At 42.1% G+C, this 21,638-nt stretch overlaps 3 protein-coding genes across 7 annotated transcripts in view; 2 read left to right on the forward strand and 1 right to left on the reverse strand.

The window, feature by feature from the left end:
* The window catches only part of gria4a (glutamate receptor, ionotropic, AMPA 4a), a 77,576-nt gene extending 73,700 nt beyond the window's left edge, over window positions 1–3,876 (forward strand). For 2 of the 4 annotated variants that reach the window (XM_037451565.2, XM_037451649.2), the window contains exon 18: window positions 981–1,121. Coding sequence is in view for 2 of the 4 variants with exons in the window: in XM_037451393.2 (XP_037307290.1) it covers window positions 981–1,145 (165 nt within the window). In the remaining 2 variants the exon portion in view is untranslated. Of the gene's footprint in view, window positions 1–980 lie in introns of all 4 variants that reach the window. The other 2 variants (XM_037451393.2, XM_037451479.2) reach the window with 1 other exon arrangement.
* On the reverse strand, window positions 1,587–11,511 carry msantd4 (Myb/SANT-like DNA-binding domain containing 4 with coiled-coils). The gene is given in 7 exon segments (XM_062561636.1): window positions 1,587–1,636; window positions 1,750–1,789; window positions 8,432–9,202; window positions 10,026–10,325; window positions 10,421–10,516; window positions 11,046–11,221; window positions 11,499–11,511. Coding segments are annotated over 7 exon segments (1,446 nt in total).
* Window positions 11,512–12,590: 1,079 nt separating this feature from the next.
* On the forward strand, window positions 12,591–20,964 carry aasdhppt (aminoadipate-semialdehyde dehydrogenase-phosphopantetheinyl transferase). Of its 2 annotated transcripts, XM_037469107.2 has the most exons (7): window positions 12,591–13,157; window positions 13,265–13,378; window positions 13,784–13,913; window positions 16,190–16,311; window positions 16,923–17,084; window positions 19,593–19,664; window positions 20,109–20,964. In XM_037469107.2, exons 1-7 carry the CDS (start codon window positions 13,014–13,016, stop codon window positions 20,277–20,279), a joined length of 915 nt encoding a protein of 304 aa, XP_037325004.2. In that variant the 5' UTR covers window positions 12,591–13,013; the 3' UTR covers window positions 20,280–20,964. The 2 variants fall into 2 exon arrangements, with proteins under 2 accessions (XP_037325004.2, XP_037325013.2); XM_037469116.2 differs by lacking the exon at window positions 13,265–13,378.
* Window positions 20,965–21,638: the final 674 nt, after the last annotated feature.

The following is a 21,638-nucleotide window of genomic DNA, read 5'->3' on the forward strand; positions in this document are numbered from 1 at the left end:
CTGCGTGTGATTGCATCCTCAAATCTTTCTGTTTGCGTACTTTTGTGTTCAGTGTGTGTACTGCACAGGCACATGCATGAAAGTGTTTTTTGGGCACGTGTTTTTTTCATAGAAATTTCTGTCTCAAAGAAAATGTGCTGTTTAAAGTTGTTTCAACCCACTGCACCTTCTAATGAACCCTAAAGGTAACATTTTCCACCAATCACGATGTCAAGTCTGCCAACTGAAAATGTACACAAAGGGAGCTGACCAATCAGGGCGTAACTTCCCCCCAAAAAACGTCCGTACCCCATAATATGTACGCCTACTGCCTTCCTCCCTAATGTGAGGGGCAAAAATAGAAGGGGGCACAAGGATTCCATCTGCTTTGCCAAGTGCGTGCTTTATTATACGTTTTGTTGAACACACGGCCTCCGTCCGACGCAGTCGAACAGCTGTTCGCGTGCTTTCGAAATGGTGCGGCTTCTCGTTATGCCCCCATCCAAAGAGATGTCTTGTGGGACTGCTTATTGAGTAAAATCTCCCGAGCCTGTAGTCAGGCAGGCAGAGATCCTCCCCGCTGCTCCGTAGTCTGTCGGGATAAGTGGAGTTAGGATATTGTGATGTTGGGGCTGGGCTCGCATTCATCCGGCTCCGTGTGCAGGGCAAAGCCTGTGAGAGTCTTACTACCCGAGAAGTGTGCCCCCCCACTCCCCGGGCCTCCCACGCCACGCGTAGCATGTCCAGCAGCCTTCTGTAAGGCGGCCTCGGGTAGGCACGTAACCAATGTGCAGCCCCGCTTGTGCACAATTTCAATGGGCAAAGAAAGCTTGTTATTGGAGGAGCGTTTACTTCACAGAGTTCAGACAAGGGTGCAGTTTGTGTTAATAGAACCATAACCTTTGCATGTGCCAATGACAAGATTTCTTTTCCAGACTAAAGTTCCACTCTGCCATCTTTACTCTCTTCTCCGTCCACATCCCCCACCTCTCCTCATGTAGCTGTCTTTTTCTGAAGCCATGCGGAACAAGGCCCGTCTGTCCATCACAGGAAGTGTCGGGGAGAACGGCCGTGTACTGACGCCAGACTGCCCCAAAGCCGTGCATGCTGGCCACGCCTCCCTCCGACACCCTGGCCTTGCAGTGATCTCCTCCGGACTGCCCTGAAAACCAAAAACACCTCCTGTGCCTTAACGACACTTCAACCATACAGACTCCGACAAGGACACAAACAAACCCACATGCAATTACACACCATCCATTTTTCTGTTGCATAACGCACACACACACACACACACACTTGCACAGAGAGACACACACATGAATATCTATATATAATTGCAGATTTGCAGACGACACAAACACACGCCACGCATCATCGTGTCACTTTCCTGCTGCCATCGACTTATTTTACAAGAAATGAGTGAAAAACAACTGCGGAGTGAACAATGGAGAAAAAAACAACAAAGGACAACTAAGACTGTCACACTTGCCTGCAGCATTGTTTTAATTATTTTGAGAGGACACCATCCGGATACCAACCAACCGACAGGAAAGCCAGCACAGACTTGAACATGAAATTAACTATGAGCTGTGAATATGACCGCATTAATTGATCATGATGATGATGGTGATGGTGATGAAGGTGATGATTGCAGCTGATGGTATAGAACAAATACAAAGGAAGAAAAAGATCTACGTTGGACAGTGTTGCTAACGTGCCGCACCCTTGACAGCGCCTTATTAAGATTCCAAGAATCATCATCATCACCATCCTCATCATCATGGTGGTCATTGTCCTCGTAACTCGCCTGCAAAGAGAGCCAGGTACTATCACCCTTAGAAGACCAGAAAACTGTAAGCTTGAACGTTCGGACTGAGCAGATTTGCTACTTTGCCACGGACTGTTCAAATTGAATGAAATGCTTTCTTACTACGCATACGGAATGATTTCTTGCTCCAAAACCGGCGGGAAAATCAGCCCACACAGCTGTGAACGGGGGGGGGGGGGTAACCTCGAAAACAGACACGTGTGGCCTCGGAATTCACAGGGGTTTGTAAATGAAAAAACTAGTAGTAACGAATTAAGTCCTTCATCAACAGCATCGTCATGACGGTAGAAATCCTAAACAGCAAATTGAAGAATAATTTTTGCTGAACGGCAAAGCGCAAAGTTTAAACTGTATATTCAGTGAGGGAAAGAAAAGAAGATAAAAAATGAAGGCATGGGCAGATCTCAAATGGCTACCTGACAAAGTGCTTCTCAACACGGACGCTGGGACCTTGGTGAAGAAAACCAGCGGAGGAGGAAACGGGGAGTTAAATAGTCAAAAACGTTTTAATTGTGCGATCAAAGTTCATCATTCGCTGAAGGTTTCCCAGCAAGGGGGGGGCGAATACTGTAGCTTTGTTTCAAGGGGCGAAACGGTGTTGAGAACCACTGGTCTGTGGTGGGGTGCGCATTTTCAACTTCTCTTGAGCTAATGACTCTAATGGGCAGTTTTGTTGTCATTTGAGATCGGTATCGGATCAGAGAGCTTGCTTTTTAAAACTGTTGTAAATAACTGCGTAGCAAAACAGAACTCACCTGTCTTTTTTAATCATCTTAAATAACAATTCATTGCAATAATGAATATGAAATGAAAATGCCACTTGTTGTAATTAAGATCAAATCTTTTTTTATGAATCTACATATTATATATACGACAAATAAATAAATCTATATATATATATATCTATACGTCTATAGAGAGCTATAGAAAACATTGATCACAGATTGTCCGAGGCCATGGCATACATTCTGTTCTATGGCTGTTTTTTCGATAACTTGAGAATAATAATAAGCCACAGTCTTTGTGTGTCCTGCTCAACACTGAATGTCCATCTGGCAGTAACACGGACACATAGGTAGAAACGCACGTACACACGTTGTTGCATACACAGGGTCAGCTGACATCACTGCAGCACCGCAGTGAGAGGTCCCGGACCTTTTTTATCTGTGTCCGTCTGTTTCACCAGTAGTTATTCACCGATTGTCAGTGTCTAACACTGTTTCTACCCCAAAACCCTCAGCTGGTGGGCCCCTGAGACATCATGTAGGTGCCAGTATTCAGAACTGGAGCTTTTTAGTCAGGCCTCTGGAGAGGATGTGGCTACTGCGACTAAGGAAACAAAGCTGTCCGACATTTGGCAAGCGTAGCGTTTGTGTGGCTTTTCATATCGCCTCGATGCTTTTTTTTTTTGTCATCAGATGGAAGTCTGCTTCAGACTGAAGGCCAACACTAGAACAAACTGAGAAGGGTCTGCACATGTTGAGGACATGACTGCATCCCGCAATAGCAATCGATGCTACGAACCGTTTCAGACCACACGGCAGCCGATGAATCCCCTCTGGCTCCTTGTGCCGGACGCTGCATTCATTTTACATCACAACCTCAAAACATTGACAAGAGTCAAATTGTTTTGTTGAACTCCGACACACAGACCTCAACCGCATCAGTCTGCATGCATTCAAGTCAAACTTAACGGGCAGTAGCATAGATGGAAAATAATTGTTTTAAAAGCAACTCTTTTCCAGGCTCAAAAATAATAAGGGAGACAGTTTCCACCCGGGTCGGCAGCACCGGGGCATCCCTACATGAGAGAAGTGCTGGGAACAGTTCCTACTGTCGATGCATAGGTGCAGCTGATCAAACTCTCCTCGCACCAGGAGGCAGGTAGAACTGTACATGACACTGTTGGGTTTCTCTTTTTTCCCCCACCTCCAGCACATAAGTAGACGGCGAAAAGCAGACTGTGTGGCTGTACACATTCTGGCTTGGACATTATTTCTTTACTTCTTTGTTTTTTTTTTGTCTTACCATTTGTTTTCTTTTTCTAGTAAAACATCAATGCTGAACCTGTTGTGTCTGCGTGGTTATTTATTCACGGATTCTGCTCACGGCAACCAGCCTGCGGTACATCGCAATAATATCATTTTATTCCCCAAATCAGATTGACATCTTCTCTTTAATTTAGAGTTGGTACACATATCAAGTTTGAGTAATCATTAATGGATAAGTATTGGTGTTACTCAGCTTTGTTAGACACTCATTTCCTCATCTTTCCTCCTCGTCCACCTTGTCGGTCAAAAGGTGTCGATGTTCAAACGTGAATGCGTGCACCACTTCATATGGCACACTAATGCAATTGTTTTCAAGATGTTCTCTTCAAAGCCACACACGTCATCCTCAGGTCGACATTGGTGCGTAAAACAATGTGTGCCAATCCATTTTTGCAGCTCTCGAGCTATTTCCATCTGGACCAAAGCGGTTGGAGAGAAAAGGAAAGTCATAAGCTTGAACATTTCCATTGTAATTGTGCCCATTGGGGACTCGAAAATGACCGCGCGGCTATAATGAGGGACTTAGCCATCAAATCACGGCTCAAATCAATTACTCGGCGGCTTTGAAATGTCCTCGACTTCAGCGGAGAATTCAGGCCTCACCGGTTCTGAAATGTATCCTTTTCGGTTTCATGTGAAGCCTCACAGAGTTCCGTCCCCCCCCCCCCGGTGGAGACCAGGTGTCACGGGTTAAATTCCCTGCTGTGATTTTGTCATCTGGGCTCGGTTTTTCAATCCGTGGGGACCCGACGCCTCTAATGCGGAGCCATCACTGACAAGTATTTCCCATTATTTCCCATCTCTTTCACACAAAGAGAGACACACACACACACACACACAAGCTCACACACCATGCTGGGTTACTGCTGACAAGTATTTCCCATTTACCCAAAGATGAAGCAAAATAACAATTTGAGCTGGTTCAGGGCAACCTTTTAACCTTGCACTTTCACGTGCAAATGAACACACACACACACACACACTCACACACCTTGAATTTTCTTCCTTTATTGTCACTTTGAAGCGACAGCAGCCTTTTCACCTTTTCATTATTATTGGCTCATTTCGTCTCAGTCTCGGTCTCTTTCTACTCTTCATCACCCTCCTCCTGTTCAGCCCATCCTCATCCCTCTCTCTCTCTCTCTCTCTCTCTCTCTCTATTCTTTTTATCCACCCACACACCCTGTCATTCTTAATTTACCCATTTTTCTGCATTCCTCTTTCTGGGAAATCTATCTCAAACCCGGATTACTCATTCACAGCTCCTCACTTATTTTGTATTTGCAATGTCTCTCACAATCGGACAGGAAGTTGAATTCCACCATGTGCCTTGGCCCCCACAAGCCTCTTGTGTACCCTGTTGTGTTGACATGGTGGCTGCTGAAAATGTGCATTTACTGCACACCGTACACACTTAACTATTCTATCTACAGAATTTGCGTCATAAAAGTTGGCATCGATCAAACGTACAACATGGCTTGATTACTGCAAAATGCACTATTCCGTTTTAATGCAATCTGAAAACTAAAATAGGTTTGGTTTATATTAAAGAGTGAATGGAACTGATTACAAGTTGGGATTGGGAAAATTGTTTTTTTTCAGTATGATTATCACAGCTCTTTTCAATCACAGTGAAAATGAAATATGTGTTGCATTGCCTCCAACTATTCCCTCATCCTGTGATACATTAACAATTTTCTCATTTAACTAGGAGTAAAAGCCACATTCCAATTATTGGCCAATCTCAGAATGAAATGTATAGAGGCTCACAGAGACAGAAATCAAATGTATTATTGAAGTATTGAAGCTGGATGCAAAAAGCATTTTGAACCAAGTCACAGCTCCTGATTTGCTGCACAAAGTGAACTTCAAACCTTCATGCTCTTTAATTCCAAATACCATTAATTTTTGGAATGTAGCCTCTGCCAATATAATTCTTTAAAACAGCTTTCCAGTTTGGAATAAATACCCAATCTCAATGTGAAAGTCCAAAAAGTTCCCCAAAATGGTTTAAAACAGATTCCTGACAAAATAAGTTCACGTATATTGTGGAGAGTTTCTTTTCTACATTTAAGCATGCAAACATGTTTGGGTTCAAAGCTGAAATACAATTACAAAGCTGAAAATTGAATATTGTTTCCTTTAACTATCAAACGTAGAACCTTTTAACGTGCAAAAAGACACAGCACAGAAAAGATAGTACCATCAAAAACGGTATTTCCCATCTTCACTTTTAACGAAAAGCCTCAGTCAAATGGAACATCTGAATCAAGACCTTGAGATCCTCTAAAACTGACAATGTTTCAGTATCTTTCAGCTTTTTCTGCTCCACTAGGAATCCTTTATGTTTTTCTTTCAATTCAGATGTGAAGCCCTGAACTGTAAAATTGCATCGCCTGACGTGATACCATTTTCCTGCTTTGAGGTGTGTGTGTGTGTGTGTGTGTGTGTGTGTGTGTGTGTGTGTGTGTGTGTGTGTGTGTGTGTGTGCGTGTTTGTAAAAGCATCCGTAGCAGCAAAGGTGATTTAAAGAGATCAAAAGAGCTTATGGTCTCTGTTCAATTAAAAGTATATTGCTCCCTTCTGTAGTAAATAGCTTTTATACCACTATGACACACGAATTAAATATTAAACGCCAAAAAAAAAAAGAAAGTCACTGGAATAAATATTTTTACTCAAATCTGCCAAAAGTTGACTCCTTAAAGATGCAGGATTCGTGACTCAGAGATATGCTCTTAAACCGATTTCAAACGCCTGTCTCTTCTTATTAGCCTGCATTGATCCAGAGAACACAGAGGAGAGGAATGTTTTCGTCTAATTATCTTCTCATTCTCTTTTTCCATTATTCTTCGAAGGCAGAACATCTATGCAAGAGAGGGACCACACAGGCTGAAACATTGAAAGCAGCACTTTGGGGAACACACATTTTATTTAACTGATCATTACGGACTTCTTCTGGAGGTCACATTTATTTTCCTCACCAAGAATAAAAGTTTTTATGAACAGAGGAAGATGAAATCATAAAAAAAGGTAGCATCAATATTTACACATATTTGAAGAAAATCCTTTTAAAAAGTGTGACCTGATATCGAGAAGCTCACACACACACACACACACACACACACACACACACACAATAGTTTAAAAGGGGGTTTAGTTTACAAAATAACCAAATGGCACCATGTGTTTAATGTATGTAAACGTTAGCACACACAAGCAAACTAGAATTTCCAGCAGCCAGTAACACACAATATATTCATAGCACAACAAAACTAGAGAGCTGGACAAAACCAAAGGTTATTTCCTTTCCATTTGCTAGCATGCAATAACCACCAGCAGCCACCGTTGATGCTCTTTTCCACAAATCTTAACGGCAGGAGCAGCAAATCCAGTCAGTTTTTCACAGGAGACTTTTTTGACACGTCACAAAAAGAGGTGAAGTAAATGGTGTTAATAATCAATTTATGATCACTGGATTCCATTTAACATGTTAGATAATTGATTGTGCCAAAAAGGACACCTCCTTGCCTTTTTGCATTTCATTTGTTTGCATTGTGTAGTCTGTACTGAATGCAAAGTCAATTTATCCGCCGAACCCTGTTACACTGTCCACAAAGTGTTTTTGTTGCCTGAACCTAAACTGCTTCATGGTGACAATGTGGAGTCAATATAGCCTGATGTTAAAAGTAACCAAAAAGAAGCAGAGTATGCATTAGGTCGCTATGATTGACAGGTCGATGCTTATAACAGAGCTGTGTATGGTGTCTATACGGCACTTTCTCTCATTCCAAATACTGTAACTTCTGACAAAACGACAACATAATGGCGGCCCTTATCCCAGACAACTAAAGGCTTCAATGACTACTTCCACTTCTAGTATATTGATTACTATGGAATTGAAATGTCTGCAGGGAAAAATAGACAACATAGCGTTTAAAATTCGCAGACAAATATACAAAGTCTCAAGCATTACGGTGTAAACTATATTTTAACACACATTGACAAACAAAACATCAATACCATAAAAATTCTGTGGTCTCGTTTTTGGATTTTGGAGGCTAAACTATACAAACAAGCGCCCATGACGTAGAAAAAAAAATGGCACGAATTTAGTGCAAGAATGCAGAGCAATTCTGATCCCTTTCTTTCAAAAAAACATTTCTACAAAAGGTAAGATGTTTTGCATTCACAGCCTAGCATTTTATGTTTAATACTGCACTTTGTGTGCATTTGTGTACTAAAACATTTCATTTAAAACAAATGTGTTCAAGACAAACAAGCTATACAGATCTTAGATTTTATCATTGTGGCGTCTTTTCTGTCCCATTCCCCATTTCATGAAGACATCATAAGGCACTGCTATATCATTTTGGTCATAAATATGACAGCCCTCTCTCTCAGTCTTGTCCTTGGCCAGATTTTAAGTCAGAAATGCTAAGGATGAGTGTGTGTGTGTGTGTGTGTGTGTGTGTGAGGAACCTGATTTAAAAAATAAACAGTTGCTGATGCAATTCACATTCTGGGTTGTTTTCAGTATTAGATTTACTCCTGAAACTAGTAAAAATCGTACGTATTCTTCTCTCTCTTTCAAATGGTCCTCCTCTCAGTGGCCCTGATGGTCTTTGTGCAGCTGCATTCTCTCTTTCTCCACTTGGAGGCGTTCTCTCTCAATCTGAAGTCTGCCTGCCTCAAACTTAAAAAACTGCAGCCTCTCTTTCTCAAGATGCAGCCTCTCCTTCTCTAGTCTTATCCTCTCCGTCTCCAGATCCACTACGGGCATCCAGCCTTTACCTTCTCTATCCCTCTCCCTCTGGCCTTCATGACCGGTAGTTAAGGAAGACGTGGAGGAGGAAGGCGGGCACTGTTGCGGCGGGACGTAAAAAGAGGAGTTGACCTGCTCTGATTGGCCGAGCAGCAGAAGTCTCAGCCGTTCCCTCTCTATCTGCAACCGCTCTCTCTCCAGCTGCAGCCTTTCCCGGTCCACCTCCATCTGGCGGAGTCGCTCCTTCTCCACCGCCAGGCGCTCCTTCTCCACCGCCAGGCGCTCGGTCTCCACGGCCAGGCGCTGTTTTTCCAGCTCCAGTCGCTGTCTCTCGAAGGCAACCAGGAGGCCCGTCCCGGGGCTGTCGTGGTGGCTCTGTGCAGCCGCGGCGTGGCCCGGCGTCGCCGTCGGGCCGGCCTGGAGTCCTCTGCTGGTGGTCGAGGTCGGAGCCTTTGAGGAGCCCAGCGTGTCCAAGTGGTGGTGGGGGTAGACGTCCCCGTGGGACTCAATGTCGTCGAGGAGGGAGGGAATATCGTCTTCGTCTAATTCTTCGTCTCCCATGTCGCCATCAGCGTCCAGCTACGGGAGAGAGAGGGAGACTCTTAACGTGCTGTGCACCGTTTGCATGTTTGGGTTACACTCCGTGAGAGAGTCTCGGATATGAGGCACACGATGAATGGGATATTTGGGGGGAAATGCAGGAACCAGCGTTTGTGGAAATTGACCAATTGAGACAAAAATCATGGAATCGGCCTCTGCAGCGTTGTATTTTGTGTGGGATTTTTCAAATTGAGTACACTGAATACAGATGAGGCTCAACACCATAGTTACTATGGAGGATTGTTTGGCTGATATCATGCAGACTGGATACACCTTAATTATACTGAGATGGTGTGGGAGTATTTGTTTTTTGAGAATATTTGTGGAAGACTGCACACATGCTGATTTTATCCGTGAACACATTTAAATATAATTGAATAAAAAGTAGCATTTACATGTCAAGTTAGAATAAATCATAATGAATTAACGGTTCCCGTAAAATTTTTACCTTGTGGACCCAAATGAGCCCAATCAAAAGGACGGCTTAACGAGAGCCACTTGAGCTACAACATCTGCTGGCATCATCACTGTGCGAGGTTTAACATCACTACCTCTGCCAATGAGGGTATTAATTAAACAAATGAACACATTAGAAGATATTTGCATCTCAATATAGGCCACTTGTCTCAATTTGAACACCCTCTTCATCAAAAAACCTGAAGGTGTTTGAAACAATAAATGTGTCCTCATTTACATGCTCATTTAATTGATGGACTCGGAGGTTCAATTTGCATGTCTAATCTACAGTTATTCTACAGGCCCAGGCACCAATGTGTGCTTCATGATGAGTTCTGATCCTTACTCTGTATTCACTGACATCGTCCTCCATCTTCACCCCCGGAGGTGCACCCGCGGCCTGCCCATTCGGCTCGCCGAGAGACGCCAGCTCCGGCCAGTCGCAGTGACAATCCTTCGAGAGGCACGAGAGGTCGAGCAGCTGGTCGCACCCGGATCCCAAGGAAGCCGCCTCATGCTCAGAGGAGGACTGGTCGTACTCAGTCTTCGGGGCGGCAGACGACGAGGAGGAGGAGGGGAAAGAGGGCTCCGCCCGAAGCTGTTTTCTCTTCACCAGTGCACGCCAGTCCAGGTATCGGCGCTTCACCTGCAAAGGAAATTGGGAAGGAAAGGTAGTGGTGTTTTAACGGTTTGTATATATATCTACATGCACGTAAAAATATCAAATGATGATTGAAGTACCTCAGCGGCAGTGCGCAGCTCCCCCTCCCCCAGTGAATTAACACCTTGAGCCACTTCCTCCCAGGCCTGTCTCTTCAGCTCGTTAATGGCGGTGTTCTGATTGCAGACGCAGAGAGAAGAGAAGAAAACACAACAACTGAATTGTTTTATTCTTACAATCTCCACCACGGCTGTTTGACAGGACAAAGTTCTCGTACATCTGTGTGAACAATGCAGGTTCCTGTTAGAATAACAGAACTGTTGGTTTTTTAAGAAAAAGCCTTACATGTATAACAAAAATGGTTCTCTATTGTACAGCCAAAAGATATTTTTATGTATTTGGCACTATACATTTATTTTCACACATATGGTACATCAGTTAACATACATCAAAACATTTGCAACAAGGATCCCGTATGTGGATCCCTGTGTGAGTCTGGTGATAGTAATGGAAATTATGAATATATATATATATAAATATATATATATATATATTAAATGTGCCTTTCTGCTTTTTTGTGTGTTTTGTATGTAAAAAATTAAAAAACTGATTCTGAAAACTATTTTCACATATTTTACAAGAGGTTAAAACTGACTTAAAAGGAAGGAATAAGTGGATAAGTGATGTTTGTGAAGAGATCGCTACCTGCTGTCTGGAGAACAACACGTCAGTCCTCTTGTGGATTTCCCTGATGAGTGTTTGTGTTTCTCTCACGCTGTAGTTGCTCTTCCTCTTCCTCTTCAGATGCTTCACTTGCAGGAAATCCAGCTTGGCAGCAAGCAGGGGACAGAAACCCCAGAGACAGAGGGAGACAAAGAGACAACTGGGGAGGGGGGGGGGGCAAGCAGACAGGGCAGGTGTAAGTATGGGTGGAGCAATGGAGAAGAAAGAAAGTGAGGGTGAGTGTGTAAAAAGAGAGGGAGAGAGAGAGAGAGATCACAGGTCAGAGTAAAGGGGGGTGTGATTTCCTTCAAAATCACAGTGGTTTTGATCAGGGAGGAATCCCTCGGTGGCTCAGGTATTCTCAGGTATTCCCGTATTCCCTGGAAAAGCCTTCCGCCTGGGAGACCGATGCCAGTTGTTATACTAGCTGCTGGCTCTGTGATGCCATGTGGGGGAGAAGTGTGTGTGAAGTTTGCAAAGGTCACACCTGGTTGGCTGGAGGATTAAATCATCAGAGGTAGGTCTTCACATTTCCCAGCGGCGGGATCCGTTTCGCCTTGATGTGATCCGGATTTGATGCAGCCGATGCCACAGAATAACAAGACGAGACTTGCAGGGTTTTCCGCCTTTATTCCCCGATCCGTACCGCTGCCAGGTGAGCACGCACAGGTAGAGAAGCATCACAGGCCGAAGGGACTCCGCGGTCTTCCTGCATGTGAATCAGAGGTTGTCGCCAAAGAAATAGTGCAGATGTTTACATTTGTTTGCAGCGCATAATCAACAAAATCTTATTCGATGGCTACTTCTTAAAATGGGTTACTATAATATCGACCTCATATCTATCGGCTGACGACACTGAAATAATAAAAGCACACGTGTAGCCTTTGCAGGTTTATTGGAAGTATATTTGAGATGTGCTTTTCTTCTTTTAGCCGTCGCGTAGACAAAACACTTGGAAGCAGTATGTGCTTCTCGGTTATGTCCTTATGTATCTCTAAAATATGTCGGGTTAAAAAATATCGTTTTTTTTTTTGGAACGCTAAGCTATGAGACAAGGTTTTTTGACCAAACGTTTCTTCATCAACATCAGAAATGTAACGTAATCCCGTGCGTACCCTATCAAAACACCCCCTCCAATCAAACATTATGTGCCATATATTGTGAAGACAACTCACCTTACACTCACAAATGTACCGTAATCAAAACAACATCGTAGATGTACAATTTAATGGTGCTTTCAGGTATAACCCGCAAAAAAACACATCACGTAATCGAAACAGTTAATATGCCGGTCTCCGTGGAAATCTAATCAAATTACGTGAAGAAAAAAATATGCCCGCCAAAAATATATTGATTTTCACTACACAGCACAGCACTATCTTTAAATGTTGTTTAAAAGGACACATGCGATTTACTTTCAAGGATGATCTTCAGGTAAGAGTTTTTTTTTTTTAAGTTGCACGATTGACTTACACCAGCTTCATGGTCAATATGCATCAGGGTCTCCCATATGTTTCGGGTATCAACAAATGTTAATATTCCTTGATATCAAAACGCGTTTCCTTTACAATAAAAAAAAAAAATTTACAATATTCCCAAGAACACCTGAAGGTGTCGTAAACTGTGTATCGTTACCACTGCTCCTATTGGTCAGTTATCCACCGCGCCCACTTATGACGACATCAAATCTCTTCTCATTTCTTCCGGCTTTCTCTGCACGCTCAGCGCTGTCATACACAAAACCTCTGACGGAATTTCTTGTATTAGTTTCCTCCAGTCATGCACTGCGCAGGGCAACCACCGTCAAAGTAGTAAAGCATCAGATACAACTTGTCCGGAGTTTTTTTTATTATTATTCATTCATACCTTACGTGCTAACGCGCGATGCTAACGTTAGCACAAACTTGAGATGTGGTGAAGTCCACATGACCAGACGCAGGTGACGCGAAGATGGGCTCTGTTCGCTGGGCTTTTCGCTGCGGGTCGTGGACACCAACCAGGCCCGACTGGCTTTTCGCTGCTCGTTGCGTTCAGCGAGAGGAGAAGGACAGGATCGGACAGTTTGTGTTCGCCAGGGATGCCAAGTCCGCCATGGTGAGTGACAGTAAAACAGTGACGGCTTATTTATCAGACCTCCACCCAACCTGCATCCTTTTCCCCCCTTCCAGTTATATTTATGTGTCACTCCGTTACCTCCCCAGGCTGGAAGGTTGTTGCTGAGGAAATTTGTGCATGATAGGATTGGGATCCCTTGGTCGGAGATCACACTTGAGCGATCCCCCAGAGGAAAACCGTACCTGGCAACACCAATGAAGGTCCATACCATTATTGTTACTATTTTACGTAAATGGGTCTCCATACAGACACAAAGGATATGTGGGTGTGATGCACAGCATGAGGTTGTAATGACTTGGCCATCAGTGGGGGACTGATGATTGTGGAGACAAGTTGATGCACCTAAACTTTAATGGCGGAAATAAAGCTTACATAGTATTTTATATGTTTGAGTCACCAGACCTCACTTTGCTCAGGTGAATTTGTGTATATTATTATTTTTGATATAACTTAGGCACGGGTAATATTGGAGCTCATGACACAAAATGTAATGTGCTCTGACTTGACTTTTTGTGTTTTGAAACATGGCATAGCTTTCCTCACTATAATACCTTTCTTGAATTGAAAATAGCCACTTTGATTATTGTCTTTCTTTTGTCATCCAGGTCGGTCCAGATTCCCTTCCCGAGACGCCGTCCTGGAGTTTTAACTTGTCCCACCAGGGAGACTACGCGGTGCTCGCTGCAGAGCAGGGCATGCAGGTGGGGGTGGATATCATGAAGATCACAATGCCAGGTAAAATGATAAAAAGGGTAAAAGCTGAAGCAGCATTGGCAATATCAACAGAAAAGTGCACATACTTTGACACCACAGGATGTTGTACTGTCAACTAGGACCTAGGAAAAAATACCAAGCAGGCTGAAAAGTTTTTACAAGAGGATATTTTCTCTCAAATAGTTAAACTTGACGTAAGGATTTGAGTTACTGACAAAAAAAACTAAACACACATTGTCACAGACACACAAGAAAAGAAACAAATATAATGAATGATTGCCATCAGAATCTTGAGTTCTCAGTCAGTTTCTGTTTTTCAGAAGAAGCCATTTTTATTGCCAAGTATTATTATTATCAGTTAGTTATGTTGATATCTCTGTAATGTGAGACTTTCCAATAATTATTTAAATGAATCATGCCAAAAGCTTGAAGATTAAACTATAAAATAACTATAAAATTGTCAGCTGTTCATTTCATTCATTCCACTCAAATCTATTATAACTAGAAAATGCATTTCCTGCTGAAAATGCGTTGGAATGCAGAAAGCTGAAATTAATTTCAAAAAGTTGCTTAAAATACAGAAATGAAACAAGCTGAAATTATTCTAAACATTGCTGGAAGACTAGAAAAAGTTGAAATACATTTAAAAATTGCTGAAAATACAAAACGAGAAAAGATGCAATGAACTTGAAAGAATTGAAAAAAACAAATGGGAGAAGCGTCTATGAATTTGAAAACACAGAAATAATAAAAGCTGAAATTAACCGTTGCTGAAAGAATAGAAATAGGAGAAGCTGAGAATTCATTTTTTGTAGTAATATGAGGTTTAGTACTATAGTTGTAATAGTGGTACTAGCAGCAGTAGAAGTAAGTACTAGTTTCACTAGTATTTGAAAGCAATTGTGGTGTACCCATTGTTGAGGTACAGATAATCATTGAGGCTTTTATTTTGAAATAATGGAATTGTGTGGGGGGGGTTTGGGAGACAGAATGTTTGTTAATCAAAGCAAATGGACTTGGTAAAATAGATTTGTACAGCGATCTTCTAGTCTTCTGACCACTCAAAGCGCCTTAACACTACATAACATCATTCACCCATTCACACACCAATGACAGGACCTACCATACACAGTGGCACCTGCCCAACCAGTAACTAACATTCACACACACTGTAGTCACAGCTAGAGGAGCAATGCTGGGATTAAGTGTCTTGCCCAAGGACACATTGACATGCAGGTTAGCCGGGCCTGTTGAAATACTAGAACTACTACTATAAGTACTAGACATATTAGAAGTAGTTGTAGTACTATTTGAAAGAGCAATAAGTATTCAATGAAACCGCTTTATCCTAAGCTTTATGGTTAAATTACAGATAATCATTGCAGCTTTTATTTTGAAATGATGGTATTGGGTGAGTGGGTGGAGGGGTTGAGAGACAGAATATTTGTTTTTCAAACTAAGAAGCTATTAATTGATAGGCCTCATCAAACTTTACAGTAAGAATTCAATTAAAACTCCTCAACTAGCAGTTTACAAAACATGTACCTTCTGTTGTTTTCTGACTTTGTCCGCACTCTACCACACACTCCAACTTCGAATAGGACCCAAAAACTAATGAAACATAATTAGTGATTGTGAAAAAAGTATAATAGATATCAACAAGCTGTTTTTTTATGAAATTGGTTTTAAAGTTTAAATGGTGTCTCTAGCTGAAAGATTGGAAAAGCTGAAAAAGTTTTGAGAGGATTTGAATCGGAAATTGAATCCATTGGAAACCATGTTAAAAAGGTTGATTTTAATATATATTAATTCAATTATAAGAGCTAGAAAGCTGAAGAGTCATAGCCCCCTCCCCTGAAGGAGCTGCACATTTTAATCTTAATAGCTGAAAGTGTGAAGGAGTTGAAAGGTGCGGAAGAAATAGAATAAGTAGAATAAAGATTCGAAGAATAGTTGGAATGCATCAATGCATTCCAACAATTAGCTAACATGCAAGTGCTTTTGTATTTTCTGACTTGACCACAAGAGGCCACTGTTGCCTTTTAAATGTCAAAGGTTGAGGGAAAAGCGCAGTTACATTCATTTTAAAATCACTGCTTTTACGAGATATTTCAGAGAAAAGGAACAGTTCACAGTAACCTTAAAACCTGATTGTTGGAATAACCCCACCCTCCCCTCCACCCATCTTTGGCCCCCTCTCTCTCTCTCTCTCCCTATCTTTGGCCCCCTCTCTCTCTCTCTCCTCTCTTCCCTATCTTTGGCCCTCACACTTTCTCTGCCTCCTTTTTTCCCTCTAGGTAGCAGCTCTGTGCCAGAGTTTTTCCGCATCATGACTCGTCAGTTTACAGCTTACGAGTGGAGCGTCATCCAATCAAGCAGCTTGGAGCACCAGCAGCTTGCCGCGTTCTACCGCCACTGGGTAACCATAGGAACCATACTGCCCTGTTGTCACATTGCATTGCTGCTGGGCATTTCAGATCATTGCCGCGGTCTCACATAATAGTTCTTTCTTTCCTTCTGTTTTTGATTTTTCTTGTGTGTTTTCTTGCAGACACACACGCACACACACACACACACACACACACACACACACACACAGATGGACAGTAAAAGTGGTGCTAAGTAAAGATGTGGCAAGATTGAGAGGGTGGCACAAAGACGTCAAGCTCTGATATCATCACCACACTGTTGACTAATGGCAGAGTTCGACGGTTGCCATAGCGATTAGCCATGTAATACTGTTATTGTGGCTCATTGGCTGGCGAGCAGGGTTGTTTGTGGCTAGACACAAACACATTCACACAAAGTCCCTCTTTAGTGTACACACTGTTATGCATGTATGGATAATTACCATCTGCTGTGGTTTTAAGTTATTGTGCCACTGAGCCAAAATATACCAAAAATACACTAAGAAGCACAAAAGACTGACCCAATATTGGCTCTGATAGGCATGCAGATGACTTTTTCCTCATGTGCTGGTGATCCTTTTCTGCATGTAACTAATTGAGTTTCTTCCCTTTTTCAACCGAGGCCTTGAAGGAGAGCTTCATCAAAGCCATCGGCACGGGCCTGGGCTTCAACCTGCAGAGGGTGGAGTTTCAGGTGTCCCCCGAACCGCTCTCACAGACAGGTGCACTGCGCCAGACCAAGATGCTTCTAGACGAGGAAGAAGAAGACAACTGGGTCTTCGAAGTGAGTCTGTTTGAAGAGTGAAGGGGATTTAATCAGGATTAAAAAAAATTAAAAAAAAGATCAAATGAAAAACACTAAAACCCAATTAGTTTAATTTTAAGCTATCGCCTTATTTACTGTGACTTCTACTAATGTCTTGGCTTGTTTAACATTCTGTGAGTTTTATTCTGGTTTTCTATTCTCTTGAGTTCTATCTATGTTTTAAATTGCCCAAGAGGAGCTTTGCACTGCGCCATGTTGTTGTGATCACATATTAATGCGCCAATTGGTTTCTTGCCAAGGTGAGGGGTTGAAGAAATAAACCACCACGCTCACATCCATCCCGTTAAATTCAAAGCTACAGCAAGAATACACCTAGCGTAGCTTAGCATGAAGACCGTAAGCTGGAGGGGACGAAATCTGCTCCTAAACACCTTCATTAATTTTATGCCATTTGTATGATGTCAGCTAGTTTTTGCTGGTTGCCAGGCAACTTCACACCTCCAACGAGGCTCTGGTAAGCAACTACGCACAACATGTCCTTTTCTAAAGAACTCTTGTCTTAAAAATATATATATTTCCAAATATGTGCAACTAGTACTAATGTCTACTGTTTGTAGAAATGATTTCACATTTTAATCATAGAGGGTTTTTAGCTAAGTCCTTCAGGTCTAATTTAAAGATGTATCTGCAGGTAGAATACTGCAGCTAGTGTTTTATATGATAATGTGCCAGGTGGAGAAATAACCAAAGAGATTGCAGTAAGCGAGCTTTCAAGTGGCTCTCCTGCACCTTCTTGTCACGACAGAACAATCTTCTGTCGCCATTTATTTCCCATTTTAATTCCCCTCATTTCTGCTCCTGTGCTCTCCTCAACTTCGTTCGGCCTCTCTGCTTTTCCCTTCAATGTTTCCTATTTTCTTTCCTCTCTCTCTCTTTCTCTCACTCGGTACCTTCTCTCTTTTTTTATAGCGTTTCCCCACTGCTCTATTTTTCCTCTCTATTCCCTCTCGCCTCCTCTTCCTTTTCCCTACTTGCCCAGTGGCTGGTGGATTAACAAGTGACTGTTAAAAGGTCACCACTGGTTTGGGAAGCCTGATGTTAAGCCTGATGTAAAGTCTCCTTTCTCAATCTCCCTCGGGGGTCACGAAGGCTTAATGCTGTATTGGTGTCTGTGTTTTTCACACCGGGGAATAAGAACACTTTGAACTATAGGTTGTAGGGCAAAGTGAAGCAACCCTGAACATGCAGGATGTCTCATTTTATTTTTTTAATTATAAAGAGTTGAAACTCAAAGAATGAATTGGTGAAGCAAAGGAAATTAGAGGGAGATGGACGATAATACTTACGGTTTGAACGACTGTCGCTACCTTAGGAATCAGGACTCTGCCATAATATGTCGGACATACATGGAATTTGACTTAATGGTTGGTGCATGACAGCAGACAGTGTGACAATGACAACAGACAATATAGTGCAGGATTAAGATAAAAAGTATGAGAAAATATATGCTATGGGTTAGTCAGTTAAGAAAAAGTTTAAAAATAAAGATAAAGTGCACCAGCTAACAGAAAGTGACGAGTGAAAGTGACAAAGTGTATGTACATGTAGAGAGTGAGAGTCAGTCTGGGGGGGGGGCTCTGTTGATGAGCCCGACTGCCGATGGGAAGTAACTGTGTGGCGGGAGGTCTTAGTCCTGATGGACCTCAGCCTCGTGCCGGATGGAAGGGGCACAAACAGTTTATGTCCGGGGTTCCATGTTAATGCATGCATTAAGGGCAAATCGGGGCTTAAACAGTCAATTAATGGAATTATTGAGAGAATATTAATCTGCAACCAATTTTAATAGTGAAATTATTTCATGGTAATGATCATTTTCAGAGTCACTTTTCTAGCAAACAAGCCAAACAAAATGCTAAACATTTAAATCCAGCTCACTTTGAGTTTATTTCTGTGTTCCCTGACTCTCATCTATTTTGTAACTAAGCCCCACTACACACCACCACCTGTTACTCCCACGTATACACACTCCGACTGTGGCCTTTAATGTTCCAGTGTGTCTTTCCAGCTACAAAGGCAATTGCATTTGGAGTAGAAGTTGAGTACAATATAAAAAAATAAAATAAAAACTTATTTACAATACATATTTTTACCATTTTAAAGACTCAGTAGGTCGGGGATACATATTAAGTGTTTTTTCATCGAGCATGTATTATGTTACATTAAGGAGATCAATATTGAGTAAAAGGCCTCATTAATCAGATTTATCTTTAGGCTAACCGGTTAATTTATAGTTGTTTGATGCTTCTTGGTATCAAAGGAATCTCACTTTGCTTGCAAACAGATACTAAATGTACGCGTGCATATATCCAACAGTTGAAGATGCGTGCAGGCTGAATGTATGAAAGTGTGTTGCACATATTTATTATTCATCAGTCCTGTAGTATTTGCTCTGAACTTGGTTTTGTGAAGGGTTTCTATTTATAATGATATACAAGCAATATGCTGTGTGTGCGTGTGTTTCTGCAGGAGAGCTTGCTGGATGCTGATCATCATGTTGCTGTCGCACTCGGACCAGCAGACAATGCAGGCTCTTCGGCGGTGAGGGCACATCACATGTACAGCTGCTCTCATTAAGAACCTTCTAGAATGCATAACTAAAAGGGATTTTTTTTTTTTTTTTTTTTTTTTTTAAGTAATGAAAAATATTTTATTTCAGATGATGGAGGGACAACTGGATTTATTTGATTTAAATACATTTTACCTTATTTGTATAAAAAAAGCCAAAGATTTGTAGGTTTAAGTTTCTTGTGTAATCTTCATTCAACATTTTCCAACCTCATCAACACTCTTGTCTGGACGTTGCACATTGCAACTTGCAATGTGGGAGGGTTATTGTTTTACAGCCTAAATAATGAATCTATGAATTATAAAACAATCACTGTAATGACTCTGTAGAAACTGAAATCAAACATTAACTGTAGCACTTAGACAATCGCCTCTATTGCACTAATTCACATGATTTCCCTTCTCTCTCACTGCCAGCTTCTTCCTCCTCCTCCTCCTCCTCCTCCCACCTCCTTTACGCTGCTGTCGTTCAGTGACCTCATCGCCTCGGCCTCTCCTCTGACAGAGGAAGACCCCGCCTGCTGGGACAGCTTCAAGATGAAGGCTGAAGCTCCACAGAGACAGAGGGAGGCACGCGCATCCGAATAACCACCTGTCTCGTGCTGACACCTGCCCAATCCCACCCCCCCCCCCCTCCCCCCCGGCACACGGACGCACCGACCTGAGGAGAAACGACTCCAGGCGCTGACATCCGAGCGGCTCTCAACACAAGTCCATTCAAGTCAAGTTCTGCAAAGAGCTTTGTCTCTGAGGCCTTTAGAATCCGTACCACATCTGACGCGTCTATCTTTGGATCCTTTACTCGGATGGAAAAAAAACGCCTCACACAACAGATACACGCTCACAAAGACACTGTGCAGTACATCCAAGCTTTCGTTGTTATATATAGATTGATATCCTGTGAATTTTGTCGACGCCCGGTGTAATTTCAGGGTACACATTGTCCAAGAAGCAGCCTAACACCTTTATTCCTGCTCTTTTTCTCTTGTATGTCTTTTCTAATCTCTCATGTGCGCAGTGTGATGACGTATCAGCCACCATCACATTGTGTTACGCTTTTATCCAGTCGATAATTTTAATCAATAGATCATTTTGAAAAAAAATAGCAATGGGTTAGTGACATTTATTTATTATAACCTAAAACATTGCAGTATACTTTGTTATTAAAATAAAACGATGTATGTGATGAAAGAAATGTGTGTGATGCTTGTGAGTCGTGTGTCTTTCTACACATCCTCTATCACAAAACCCTTTTTTTTATCTCACATTCATTTTTTCTCCATCCTTTCTTCCTCATCTCTTAACGTTTGTCTCTTTTTTTTCTTTTTTCTCTATCTTGTCTCGCCATCTGTTATCAAATCTATTTCAAGAATATTAAGTCAACCATTGAGCTCTCTCTTCCTCTCTCGGACACCTCGTAGACACAGTTATTCTCCATTTTTACCTGATGAATGATTAAACACAACATGCCAACACAGTCAGTGGATGTTTGGATGTTTCAAATTCAACTTCAAGATTCCTGCATATTGCTGCGATGTAACTTCTCCTCCGAAAGCCCGCATCGTTAATAACTTAATTTATTAATAACACATTCAGGGACCAACGGGGCTGCAACCAAACCTGTGTGATGGGATAGGAAACCCACCAATCAGACAGTGAACTCCATCTGAGCATTGGATGCTTCTACTGAGCTGAAAGTTATGATAAAGCCTGTCCTTAATATCAAACCACAACACAGGCGCAACCTGACCCACTGTGAACCACATGCAAGTGTCTCCATGAAGAAATCCTGTTTGCAACACCGGTATCCGCAGTCAAGTACACACCTGCCACACGTGGCACACGAGCGCTCACAGACATTCAATTTAGTATTTAAATAATTCCAATGACACTCAAGATTCAAGGTTGTCTTTATTATCCCCGAGGGGTAATTGGTACTACAGTCAG

The sequence above is a fragment of the Pungitius pungitius genome, chromosome 3, assembly GCF_949316345.1.
Source record: "Pungitius pungitius chromosome 3, fPunPun2.1, whole genome shotgun sequence".
Lineage (NCBI taxonomy): Eukaryota > Metazoa > Chordata > Actinopteri > Perciformes > Gasterosteidae > Pungitius > Pungitius pungitius.

Excerpts from the sequence above, each read along its gene's own strand:
- aasdhppt (XM_037469107.2), top strand. The coding sequence starts at position 13,014 with ATGGGCTCTGTTCGCTGGGCTTTTCGCTGCGGGTCGTGGACACCAACC. Across the intron at positions 13,914-16,189 it reads CATGAAGATCACAATGCCAG|GTAGCAGCTCTGTGCCAGAG; the intron begins GTAAAATGATAA and ends TTTTCCCTCTAG. Across the intron at positions 17,085-19,592 it reads AAGACAACTGGGTCTTCGAA|GAGAGCTTGCTGGATGCTGA; the intron begins GTGAGTCTGTTT and ends GTGTTTCTGCAG.